At 46.6% G+C, this 13,569-nt stretch overlaps 1 protein-coding gene across 1 annotated transcript; it reads right to left on the bottom strand.

Annotated features, from left to right (window-relative positions):
* Positions 1-10,570: 10,570 nt before the first annotated feature.
* Positions 10,571-13,327, bottom strand: LOC125511149 (ras-related protein RABE1c). Its single transcript, XM_048676448.2, has 9 exons — positions 13,139-13,327; positions 12,967-13,058; positions 12,123-12,195; positions 11,917-12,017; positions 11,763-11,828; positions 11,595-11,692; positions 11,205-11,267; positions 10,941-11,033; positions 10,571-10,854 (listed from the first exon to the last, which is right to left on the bottom strand). The coding sequence occupies exons 2-9, from the start codon at positions 13,037-13,039 to the stop codon at positions 10,777-10,779; spliced, it is 645 nt and encodes a 214-aa protein (XP_048532405.1). The 5' UTR covers positions 13,040-13,058; positions 13,139-13,327; the 3' UTR covers positions 10,571-10,776.
* Between the last annotated feature and the right edge of the window lie 242 nt (positions 13,328-13,569).

The raw sequence follows: 13,569 nt of genomic DNA, 5'->3' as shown, positions 1-13,569 counted from the left end.
TACCTGGCCTTATTACCATGCAGAATATATGATTGGGGCGGCTCTTCCTGATGTCAACTCCCCATCTTCTTCACGACAATTACTCCCCCACGGTTTAGCGGGGAGGGGATTGAAGGGTGGGATTTAGTTCACGACGCTAACAAAAACATACAGATTTGTTCATTTTTTTTGGCAGCAGATCTCTGCTTGCGTCATCCTTAGGGGAAATCATGGATGGATAAAGATGCTAGTGAGCAACTGCCGGAAGGCAAATTACGAGCAGGACAACAATGTAAACAGGGCGAATGGTAAGGCACCAATTGAACAGGTTCCATGAATTTACCATATATATACTGGTTTAATTTTCTTCTTCCGTCCAGGGTTACATCATTGAACATATCTATACAAATGACAAAAAGAAATTTGCACTACACTCCTCTATCCTTTACCTCGACATTCCTGTCAGGGAGGTAAATGTGTTCCCAAATTCATGACTTCTCTTAATTTCTAATAAATTCTTGATCCTTTTTACTTTATTGAGTCTCATGGTATTTTGATTATTGATCGAATTTCTATTTGATCTTAAACCACTATCCATTAGAGATTTGGAACGATGACTGCCACCGTTCAATATCAGTGTAGTTACTGATTTTGCTGGGAGAAGCTTTGATATGTACTTCTATTAACAATTCACATGTCATCTGTGCAGATTTCCAAAGTTTTTGTCCGATCACTGAATCTCTACCGACACACTACCAAGTGTCTTATGACTGCAATCTATGGTTATGTTCGTCTTACATTTTACTATGGTCATCCCTATTTTGTATCAGCTAGACATCTACCCTATATCTCCTAATAGTAACATACAGGTGTTAAACATGGTGCATACAGTTTGCCAAACATAGTGCTTTTTTGGTAGGTTCAGGCGGTCTTTTGGGCCAGGAAAAATATTTTAAGATCTATCACAAACAACCGGTTCCAATCTTGCTTAAACTGATTACAATGTTCATATTTGTATTTTTAAAGTTTGCCAGATTTTTCCACATGCCGTGTTGTACTGGTGCTTATTGACGACAATTGTTTATACCGTTGAAACATTATAATGGGACTTTGCTGAATTATTGCGCTACTGCAACTGTTACCTTGGTCTGCCAAGCTTCCTGTAATTTGCAGGACTGAAAAGTATAGAATATATTTTAGTAGGATATTCATATATCTTATACATTTTGCAAATGTGCTTTGTGTGACCGAAAATTCATTTTATTTTTTATCCCTTATCTTTGCTTTAAGAATTCACCTCATGAATCTCTAAAATATTACACACAAATGTCCCGCAGCAACGCACGAGGTATCATCTAGTATGAATAAGTTTTCAGCACACAGGATAACACGAGCGAGTTCATTCAAAAATTACATCCTTGGTACATTCATTCGCCATAAGGTGGGCACCAGTCAGAACATCCTTGTAATAGTTCTCGGGCTTGCGATGCTCCTTCCCCGGCGGCGGCCCGTCCCTCACAAACTTCTCACCGTCCAGCTTACCCCAGTGCACCTTTGCACGGGCAAGGGCCCTACGGGCACCTTCGATGCAGACGGAGCGCTTGATGACCTCGAGCCTTGGACAAGCCTCCACCAGCCGCCGCACCAGTCCGAAGTAGCTCCCAGGCAGGGCCTCTCCAGGCCACAGCCGAACTATGAAGCCCTTCAGGGCTTGTTCGGCCGCCTTGTGGAGCTCGACAGCTGTTTCAGTTGGTCGCTCAAGGGCACAGGGTGTCCGGCCTCAGCGTACTGAGACCAGAACACCTTCTCCGTCGAGCTGCCTTCCTCGGCTCGGTAGAATGCGGCGGCATCGGATACGCTGCGGGGAAGATCTGCGAATGCCCCTGGAGAGCTCCGGATTCGGGTAAGTAACAAGTAGTTTACTTTTATATGTCTGCTTTGCATAGAGAATGCCTTACCCGCCGCTATCTTTTTCACCGCATCCAATTCCTGGAGGGCCTTCTGGGCTTCGGCCTTAGCAGATTTGGCAGTTTTAAGGGCCGCAGCAAGCTCGGACGCTCGCGTCTTCGAGTTGAGCTCCCAACTCTCATGTTTTTTCATGAGAGCTTGAAGCTCTTGCTGCACCTCGCCGACCTGCGCCTCAAATTTCTCCCGCTCGGTGCGCTCCGTGGCCGCTTTCTTCTCGGCCTCGGACAGCGCCTGCTTGAGGGTCGCCACCTCAGTTGTGGCCCCTACAATAAGCAGTGTACTCCTGTCATTTTTTGCAATTGCGTCTTCTTATAGGCATTTTTTCTATAAGGTATCTCTTAACTTCTTTCTCCTCGAGCTGCCGTTTGGCAAGGCCGAGCTCTTGCTTGGTCCGCTCGAGGCCCTGCTTCAGGGCACCCACCTCCGCAGTCAGTGCGGCGGTGGCCAGCAGCGAAGCCTGCATACGTATATTGACTCCTTTTTAGTTAGACTCCTGCGATATTTAATAGATCGTCTATTCGGCTTTTCTTTCCGAACGCCAAACAGAGCATCAGGGGCTACTGTCTATGCGGTAATATTTTTACATGTTTTTTACTTACCTCGAAGCCTGTTAGAAGGCTAGCACAAGATTCAGTCAGTCCGCTTTTGGCGGACCGAACCTTCTGGACCACCGTACTCATGATGGTACGGTGCTCCTCGTCGATGGAGGCGCCCTTAAGCACCTCCAGCAGATTGTCCGGCGCCTCCGGTTGGATGGAGGACGCCGGCTCAATAGGCTTGCTCCTCTTGGCAGGAGTTCGCCTGCCGCGGTCCGGAACCGTTGATGATTCCGGCGCGGTGTCCGGCTTAAAGCCGGACTTGGAGCCCTGGGGGGTCTGGTCCCCTTTACTCCTGGAGTCCGGGAGGTCGCCTCGCCGGTTCCTCCTGGACCACCTCCTCTTGCCCCGGAGCTTGTCGCGACGCCACTTCGGCGTCATCCGCAGCACAGGGGGAGGCAGCGGGCGGAACTGAATTCACGTCCGATGAATCCAGGGAGCCGCTCGACGACTCGTCGAGCCCGTCCTTGGGCGGGCTGCATGATTACATTCGACATTAGGGAAAGCTGCGCAACAAAAGGAATATCATGAGTTACTCTGGTATCCGAACACTTACGATTTCGCCGGACGCTTGGCCCTGTCCGGCCACTCCTCTTCGTCCTCGTCGGCGTCGGGGGCGTAGTCCGGCGGAGGGGTTTTCCTCTTCTTGGACCCTTCGGCCTCCCCTACTGGGGCGGCCTTCCTCTTCTTTCCTCCCCCCGCTGGAGGGGAAGAGGTCTCTTCTTCCTCCTCCTCGTCTTCACGAGAGGAGTGCGTCTCGGACTCGTCGGACGACGAGTCCGACACCACTGTATGTCAGGAACTCTTTCGAGTCCCCGTGGCCTTCTTCTTCTTGGCCTTCTTCTCCGGCATCACATAAGGTGCCGGAACCAGCAGCTTCACTAGGAGAGCAGGGGCTGGGTCTTCAGGCAAGGGAGCCGGACAGTTAATCAGTCCGGACTTCGCCTGCCAATCCTGTCAAAGGTGAGGGAGTTTAGATCCCGCATAGAGTCAAACTATGAAGAAAACTTAACATCCTGTAAAAGATGAAAATATTTTACCTCGCCAGCAGGACGCTGCGAGCTGAATCCGCGGTCTTCGGAGGCGGATGTGGGAGCCTCGGCGCCTTTGGTTAGCCCCCTCCAGACATCTTCGTACGTCGTGTCGAAGAGCCTGCTCAGAGTTCGGTGCTGCGCCGGGTTGAACTCCCACAAATTGAAGTCCCGTTCTTGACACGGAAGGATCCGGCGGACGAGCATGACCTGGACTACGTTGACAAGCTTGAGCTGCTTGTTCACCAGGGACTGGATGCATTTTTGCAGTCCGGTCACCTCTTCTTTGTCGCCCCACGACAAGCCCGTCTCCTTCCAGGACGTGAGCCGCGTAGGGGGTCCGGATCGAAATTCAGGGGCTGCGATCCACTTCGGATCGCGTGGCTCGGTGATGTAAAACCACCCTGACTGCCACCCCTTCAAGGTCTCCACAAAGGAGCCCTCGAGCCATAGGACGTTGGCTATTTTGCCCGCCATGGCACCTCTGCACTCCACCTGGTTGCCGCGCACCACCTTTGGCTTGACGTTGAAAGTCTTGAGCCAGAGGCCGAAATGGGGACGGATGCAGAGGAAAGCCTCGCACACGACGATAAACGCCGAGATATTGATGATGAAGTTCGGGGCCAGATCGTGGAAATCTAGGCCATAGTAGAACATGAGCCCGCGGAGAAATGGATGGAGAGGAAAACCCAGTCCGCGAAGGAAGTGGGGAAGAAATACTACCCTCTCATGGGGCCTTGGGGTGGGGAGAAGCTGCCCCTCCTCAGGAAGCCGGTGCGCGATGTCTTTGGACAGGTATCCGGCCTTCCTTAGCTTTTTGACATGGCCCTCCGTGACGGAGGAGACCATCCACTTGCCTCCCGCTCCGGACATTGCTGGAGAAGGTTGAGGTAGGAAGTGCGGGCTTGGGCGCTGGAGCTCGGGTGCGCAGAAGATGGATAGGCAAAGGAGGAAGAAGGCGTAGGTAAAAAGGTGGATCCTTATCCCCTTATATGGGCGGATGCGACTATGCGTCCCCACCAGCCTAGTAAAACTCGCTTGCCTCCCAAGCGCCGTGATAAATGGCACGGTTGGGTTACCCACGTCCGTATTGATGAGAATCCCGTAAAAGGGGGACACGATCTCTGCTTTGACAAGATGTGCCAAGGAAACCGCCTCGCAAAACATGCTGAGGTGGAAAAGTGAAAACGATTCGAATAAAGGCTTGGCCGTAGTGTGATGTCACGCTGCGGAATACGTCAGCAGATTAGATTTGTGTTAATATTATTCTCTCTGTGGCAATACATGGAAACTTATTTTGTAGAGCCGAACACTACTCTTGGTGTTTACAAACTTTTATGAAGAATTTGGAGGAGGAACCTGCCTTGCAATGCCGAAGACAATCTACGCACCGGACTCGTCGTCATTGAAGCCTGGTTCAGGGGCTACTGAGGGAGTCCTGGATTAGGGGGTGTTCGGGTAGCCGGACTATACCTTCAGCCGGACTCCAGGACTATGAAGGTACAAGATTGAAGACTTCGTCCTGTGTCCGGATGGGACTTTCTTTGGCGTGGAAGGCAAGCTTGGCGATGCGGATATTCAAGATCTCCTACCATTGTAACCGACTTTGTGTAACCCTAACCCTCTCCGGTGTCTATATAAACCAGAGGGTTTTAGTCCGTAGGACAACTTCATCATACAACAATCATACCATAGGCTAGCTTTTAGGGTTTAGCCTCCTTGATCTCGTGGTAGATCTACTCTTGTACTACCCATATCATCAATATTAATCAAGCAGGACGTAGGGTTTTACCTCCATCAAGAGGGCCCGAACCTGGGTAAAATATCGTGTTCCTTGCCTCCTGTTACCATCCGGCCTAGACGCACAGTTTGGGACCCCCTACCCGAGATCCGCCGGTTTTGACACCGACACTCGCCCTCGCCTTGTTGCTGCTCCTCCCTCTTGCTTTACTCCTGCTGCTCCTCCTCTCAACGTCTTGCCGCTGCTCTTCTCTGAAACCTCAAAACTGTTGTTGCTCCTCCTCTCCACTTCCCTCCTGCTGCACTTCTCTAAATCTGAATCCTTGCTGTCTCCCTCTCTCTCTATCAAATTTCTATGAATTTGAGAGTGTACTGTTCAAAATTGTGTAATGTTCAGATTTTATATATTCTTGCAACCTATTAATTGTTCAGTTTAGATTTGTGTTTGTCTAGTTTAGATTCGTGATATATAAGGTACATTGATACACAACATGCAGCTGCAGCCCCCATAGATACTTTTTTGTTTTGAAAAAGACGATATATGAAATGTGAGAATTCTTAAAATATGAATTATCGTGAAGTAGCTTGGTCGTGCCAAGAAAATGCTGCATTTTTGGTACTTGAAAGGTTCATGCTGATTCAGCAAATCCATGTGGCCTATTGAAAATTTAGAACTTGTGATCAGGAGATGTTTGGGAAAAAGGAGTGTAGGTACTGTTCTTGTGTTGGGATAATTTTGTAGATTTTTAGGAGCTAGGGGAAATAGGGTTGTAGTTGTAAACTGAAAATGGATCAGAATGGACAAGTGGGTGTTTCTCTCAAAAATTTCAAAAGAGTGGGATGGGTCTTTGTTCAAAAATGATTTATAGGAATTATAGGGTCTTCCAAAAAATTTGTGGCAATTTTATAAAAATTATTTGAATTAGTTTTAGTGCAATAGAGGCAACTCAGAGTTTGAGAATGGTATTAAAGGGATTTGTTTTTGGGGTAAATTCTATTATGAAATAATTCCTACTGTTATTTAAAATATAAATGAAATGATTTGGAACACCAAGCAAGAGTTACGTTTCAAGTTGCTGAACCTTTTCATATAAACTTGTAGAAGATTTAATTGATCATACAGAAAATGAAAAACGAAGGTCATACCGATCCTAGTTGGTATTATTTTTCATGGCTAGAAGATATATTGTTGTACCCCGAGTGAAGGGAAGGAGTTTGCTAAGTTTTGTCTCCGACCATCGTGTCGTGATGATTTTGCAGGTACCCCGAGAGGCCCTTGAGTTTGCCGGAATGTCGATTAACTTCCGTTCCAGGAAAATCGGGTACTCCATATGTCCTATTTTCAGCAAAGGTCATGCTAAAATTTTTCGTGAATTTTAGCATGACTTTTCTAAAAATAGGACATATGGGGTACTTGCGACAAATGCATGGGCCGGGGTATCTTAGTACTTAATTAAGTAGGATCAACTGCCTCTTGTGTTATACATATAGAAGTGTGATATCAACTCATAGTTATTACTAATGTCAGTTGCTCGTCATCGATAAACCCTAATCTGGAAGAGGAACCACTCATCCTATGTAGTTTTGAATTATGAACGTAGGAAATGTCGTCATCGGACGACGAAAGTCTTCCGGGGGAGTGCGACTGGTGCCACGACAATCGAGGTCTGTGCGACAGGCCTCACCTGGACGATGATCGGCGCTTCAGCATTAAGCTCAAGGAGACCTTCGAAGTTGAAACGGTGCGCAACTACGACAATAGTTTTTTTCATAATTAAGCATGACTTCAACTATTTCAACATGTAATTTTTCATCTTTTACAATTCGAGTATAGCTTATCCCATGCCATGCAAGACGCTATGTCTTGGAGAGGATGGATTTTGAAGACCATGAAATTTCTGAAACAAAGAAAATTCACCTAAAAATAGGACATGAAAGGAAGCATTTTGAAGATCACGATGTGGACTTTGAAGTAAATCTGTATAATTCTGGGAGCGTAACCCATTTTGATTGCAAAAATTGGGAAGCATTTTGCAAGATGTATGGTTTTGATGAGGGTATGCTTGTCACCATGGATCTTGGTAATCCTGACATCGACCAAGACAATATGGACATTTGGGTCCTTGTTGATACGCCTCCAGTTCTACCGCTATGTGAGTTTCTCAAACATAGTTATTAGCTAATTTATATTGTTTATTTCAAAATAATTGACAGCTTATTTCCATTGACAGCTTATTTTTATTGTTCAAAGAATGTGTGGGAGATGGTAAACAAAACCCACTACACCGATGGCTCCGAATTAACAACTTACAAGGAAAAAAATCATCTGGTCGGATTTTGTACTGACATTGAGAATTACAATATCTACAATCAAACTCCTCAACATTATGGCCAATACGTGCCACTAGTGCATGTGTTCAACTACGGTAACTACCATGGAGATACCCTGGTAAGATTTTTACTATTACGACATCCATGCATCTTTTGCATACTTCTAAAACTAGTACATCATTGCTAATTATGAAGTTATTACTATATTTTTCAACAGATAATCTCAGAGAATTGTGTGCCTCATTTGATGTATCAGAAAGGTAGTCTTAATATTTTGAACAGACAGCCAGGTCATCCTACGAATCTCAACTGTCCATACGAGATTTCTAAAAGAAGTGGAGACATGAAAATCAAAGGATGAAAAAAATGTATAGACAGTCGTAAGGAGGTTCTTGGAAGCAAAAGGAAGCGAAGCGCAAGAATTGGAGACATGATGTTCTCCATTCTCCATAATGGAGAGTCAGGGTCTATATTGTTTTATACTATTTTACCTTAAATAAGGTATTTAGGTCCTGCCTAATACTGATGATCATGTGCTAAGAACAATTAAGTAGGGTTGGTTCGATGACTATCAAGATGATGATCGTATGACTTGTTATTAATAACGAGTAGAAGTTGTATGATGATGATTAGTAGGACTTGTTAGGATTAGTATTACTTCTGACAGACTCGCTACTCGCGGTCTCGAGACTTGTAATGTTCTATCTTTGTTCGGTCTTTTGAATTCAGAGACTAATATGATAAATTGTATTCGGAGACTAATCTTCTATTGTATTCGATGAATCTGCTGTTGCTGTGTGGTGCTGTCTATATTCTGTCCAATAATATATTTTGTAACCTATGCAAAAATCAGAAAAATAAAAAAAACCTAATATTCATACTGCCAAAGCACATGGGTAAATATGGCCCCCTGAGAGGCATATTAATGGCGCATGTTGGTCTATAATGGCGCACGGCGTGGTGCGCCATTAGTATACCAGATACTAATGGCGCACCAGTGGTGCGCCATTAATATATAATACTAGTGGCGCATCAGTAGTGCGCCATTAGTAGGCAAAACTGGTGCGCCACTAGTAGGCCTTTTCCTAGTAGTGGTTGGGTACACCCATGAAGCTGCGGCCCTCGCTTTCTAATTCGAACACCAGAGGCACTCGACCTCTTGCATTGTATCCAATCCATCCTGTATTATTAACAAAATATTGCATTTTGAAATCCTTTCAAACTCTTTATGTGTGTATGTTTTCAGTTTGCTGCTTAATGAGGCGTGTCAGAGGTGCCTCAATTGGCAGTCTAGAGTTGCTTGTGTTGGCTTGGATGTCGGAGCGCACTCTAGTTGGACGCCCCTTACCTGGCTGCGCGGACCGTGGGAGTATGAGGGTGATCCAAATGAGCTACCGGCCATTTCATACAAGTGAGGCCAGGTTGGAATATACCACGCGAGGCCGGGGAAAGAAACATGAGCCAAGTTTCCATGTTATTTTACTTCAAAGATGTTCTATTCAATGCATCAATTTTCAATTCTATTTGTACCATCTCAGTCAAACTTTGGCGACATGAGCTTGTTAATCATTTTTGAGTAAAGCACTCCCTCCGGTCCTTTTTTACTTCACATATTAGATTTTTGTCAAGTCAAACTTTATAAAGTTTGGCCAAATGTATATTAAAGAAATATCAACATCTGCAATACCAAATATATATACTATGAAACTAAATTTTATAACAACAGTTTTATAATAAATCTAAAGATATTGATTTGGTATTATGCGTGTTGATATATTTTTCTATAAGTTTGGTCAAAATAGAGATACTTTAATTTTAGACAAAATTTATATACAGACTAAAAAAGAACCGAAGGATGTCAGTGAGCCACGCGCCGGGCCTCACCCGTCGCAGGTGCGTTCATCACGTGTGCATCGTACGCGGCCGTGCCCGCCATTGTCACGACGTGGCCACGAGAATGCTGTTGTGCACGCCGACGTCAAGGACTTGACGCACGAGTTTGCCGCGTGCGACATGGTCTTCCTGGCGGTGGCCGTAGGCGTGGCGGAAGCTAACGTTGTGGTGCACGTGCACCTCCCGTGCCTGCGTGCCGGCCCCTTAGAACGCCTCTCCGGAGAACCCATTTTCATGTGCTCTTGCAGGTGCTAGACAACCTCACCTCACGTACGACACCCCAACACAAAGGGAGGGAATGTGGCAGAGCACGTACGGTGGCGCCGGAGCTGACCATGACGGGCAGCACGAGGCTCGTCTGCAGGAAACGTATGTGCAGCCGAGGGAAGGGATCAGCCACCGTGCCTACTCGCCGGCCACCGCCGCGATCGCCCGGTCCCAGTCGTCTAGTTGGTCGATCCGGTCTCAAGTTCGTAACCTTCAGCCGGTGTGATGCCGCTGTTGCACTCAGCATTCAAAGACTCTGTGGGATGAGAGGATCTGGTTCGTGTCTGCAACCAAAGCCAAGGCATCACGATAGCAACGGCATTTTCCTGGTGAAATCAGCCTACACAGTGTGCATTGACTCACACGAGGAAACAAAGGCAGTGCTGCAGCCCAGGTTGAGCAGCGATAGGCTCCACCATGCTGGTTGGTTGAGGAGAAACTGAGCTCGCCTGCATTTGATCATGCTCAGTGGGCCACCTGTGTCTCTGGAACTCTGGATCTTCATTCATTTTACAGTCTACTTTTGCCCACAGGCATGTAATGAGACTGCTCATATGCTAGCAGCTAGGGGTGATACCATGAGAGGCGGTGGACGAACTTCCCCGATTACAGGGATGCAAGCGGAGACATCCGCCAGGTAAAAACTAAGCTAATCACTGCTACTTTAATAACCATACTGGTGCAAAATTGATGGATGCGGACGCTCGCAGGCTCCTCCGCCTGTGCATGCCTACACCCATTATGTACCGGGTTTAGCAGCCTTAATGGAGTAGCAGAGTTTCATCTCAAGAAAAACAAAAAGTTTCCACCGATACTGCAAGTAATTGCTGACGTAACACCAATTTGTCCAAATCCTAACAACAGCGATAACTTAAATAACACAACGAAACCAGCAGGCAAAGAATGGAATGACAAGAATTACAAGCACCGTGTCGCAACTATCTTTTTTTTCCCGTAGCGACGACGACGGTTCAAGACCCACAGCAAGCCGACTTCTGTCCTGCTGCTGCACTGGCATCACCCTCCGTGTTGATCTTGATAGTCCCCCCCTGAAACCAACGAGATTACTGTAAGGCACTGCCCAGCCGTCGCAAGCGCAAAGATGCTCTCAGAACTATGGGAATGATTGGGATACCTCAGTCTTGGAATCTGCCTCCGAGAGTCTCTGTTTGATGTCTCTTGCTATAGAGAAGAAAACCTGCTCGACATTCATGTTTGTCTTTGCACTCTGCGGGGACAGTAATATATAAAGGATTATGCGTGGGAAACAAATGCCAAGGTATCGGCAGTTGGGCACCAATGCTTAGAAAGATGCCATATAAATCAACATAAAATTTCACTGCTGTGCGGAGCTTAAATGCTACATGTAGCAAGGTTGAAGGTTGTGACTTTCACTAACCGCTTCAAAGAACTGGATCCCGTATTCATCGGCCAGGGCCTGGCCCTTTGAAGTGGGAACAGCCTGCATGAAAGCAATTGAGCAGATAAGAGAGATATGGATTCTTCCAAAGATAAGTGAGTGACAAACTGAATGTAAAATGTAAGCCATAATAATGCTGAGCATGTTTTCTTTTTGTTTGCATGACATCTAAATGTATCAGAGTAACATCTGTACAGCTTAAATCTAATTTAACAAATAGTAACATCTGCTTAGCCTGAATATAGTTCGGTTCGGTGAATATCTATTTTCTGCATTGCACATGAAACAAACCAGTCCGCAACATGAAGCTAAGATGAAACAGCTACAGAACAAACATGCCTAGAAACAGGCCAGGATACAAGAGTATACCCTTTTGCTTTCATCCATATCCGCTTTGTTCCCCACCAAAATTTTGCTCACGTTATCTGAAGCATGCTGTTCAATGTTTTTGATCCAATTTCTGATGTCTGCAAACAATGGAGATAATCAGAAAAAGGAAATTTTGCTCAATGTTATCTGAAGCACACAGGTCCATACTATTGAATGACGCCTCGTCCGTGACATCATAAACAAGTAAAATGCCCATCGCTCCCCTGTAGTAGGCTGCAAAGAAGAATTGCACATTTCACAAACTTCATCCATACAATCAGGAGGAGCCTACTCTTGCTTTGCTCAAAGTGTGGAACCATACCAGTAGTTATAGTCCGAAAGCGTTCTTGGCCAGCAGTATCCCAGATCTGCAACTTAATCCGCTTGCCATCCAACTCAACAGTCCTTATCTTGAAGTCAATACTGTTTCAAGAAACCCAGTCATGATTCATAACTTCATACAAGCATTACCATGTAGAATAATAATTCCCAAGCTAATATTTTTGTGATTTCTACAACAGTACATACCCAATAGTGGTGATGAAGCTAGTGGTGAAGGAGCCATCTGAGAACCGCAGAAGCAGACAACTTTTCCCAACACCTACGTAAGTAAATAAACTTTGTAAATGATTGATAATGGAACAACATAGAATGCTATAGTCTGTGCCAGAAAAACCTAAAGCTGGAATCCAGAAGTACATCGACTGGGAATACTCAGAGAGAAGACTAGTCACAACAAGGTAAAACCATAAATGCTCCTTTAGACATGAAATCGGAGAAATGCTGTGTAAGGCTAATAGGCTAAGCATCAGTTACAAGTTGCACATCGACATGAAAACAACAAGAGTATACATAACCAAAACATACAGGTATGGTAAGGTCAGAGAAACAGGGGGAAAGCTAGTGGTTTGCTTAATCCTGGTTCAGTTATTTACACAGTTAAGGGGAAAGAGAAAATGAAATTCATTATCCTACTTGCACGATTCATACCAACCATGCGATTTCCGTAACACCGGGACAGGCAGTTACAGGAACAAGAGCTTGCTCCTGACTCCATGTGACGATCAATGTAATAACTACATCCTCACTTGTATCAGTTGCGCGATTACGTAGCTCCTATTGCTTCTATAATTTGCAAGCAGGAACAGGCTACTCCTGTTACAGAGCACGCACTAATCCAACGGAACACGAGAGGCTAGATTCTATCGCCCGTTCAAATTTCACACGGGCACACAGCAGCCTCCGCGAAAAATGATCTAGCGCGCCAGATCCCAACTGGCGCATCGAAATCAAACCGCCTAACGAATACGCCGCCAGATCCCGCGCGGATCGAGAGGCGAGGACGGGGGGGCAGGGGGGGGAGGGGGCTCACCGCTGTCGCCGATGAGGAGGAGCTTGATGAGGTAGTCGTAGTCGGCCCGAGCCCTAGCCGGCGGCGCCGCCATCGCGCCCTAACTCCCAGGCCTGATCAAAAAAACCGCGACGAAATTAAATTAGATCAACGCGGCGAACGGGGAGCGAAACGAACGGCGCGACGGACGGACCGAGCGAGGCGGGGACGGCTTCGCTCGCGCGCGCGCGTGCTCCGATGCGGCGGCGGCGTTCGTCCGATCGATCTCCGCTTCGTCCGTCTCTCTCTCTCTCTCTCTCTCTCTCTCTCTCTCTCTCCCCGCGCGAGCAGCGGCGCGTGGGCGAGGCCGGAGAGGAGGGGAGGGAGGCGAGGAGAGGGGGGCTGGGCTGGGTTGGGTTGGGTTTGATCGATGGATCGATCGGCGGCGCGGGTGGGGTGGTGGTCGAAGCGGGCCAGCCCACCTGTGGACTTTCTCTAAACCACCTATTCATCGCTCGACGAACCTCGCACAGGGGGCGTGCTATATTAACCAGGCCTATTAAGCGGCTAATACTGTTTTTTCCCTCTCTCTCTCTCTCTCTCTCTCTGACGTTTTCCTGGTTTTTATTCGGAATTTTTTACCTT

The sequence above is a fragment of the Triticum urartu genome, chromosome 5A (assembly GCF_056163025.1).
Source record: "Triticum urartu cultivar PI428250 chromosome 5A, HENAU_Tu73, whole genome shotgun sequence".
Classification (NCBI taxonomy): domain Eukaryota; kingdom Viridiplantae; phylum Streptophyta; class Magnoliopsida; order Poales; family Poaceae; genus Triticum; species Triticum urartu.
This window is presented reverse-complemented; position numbering and strand designations above follow the sequence as displayed.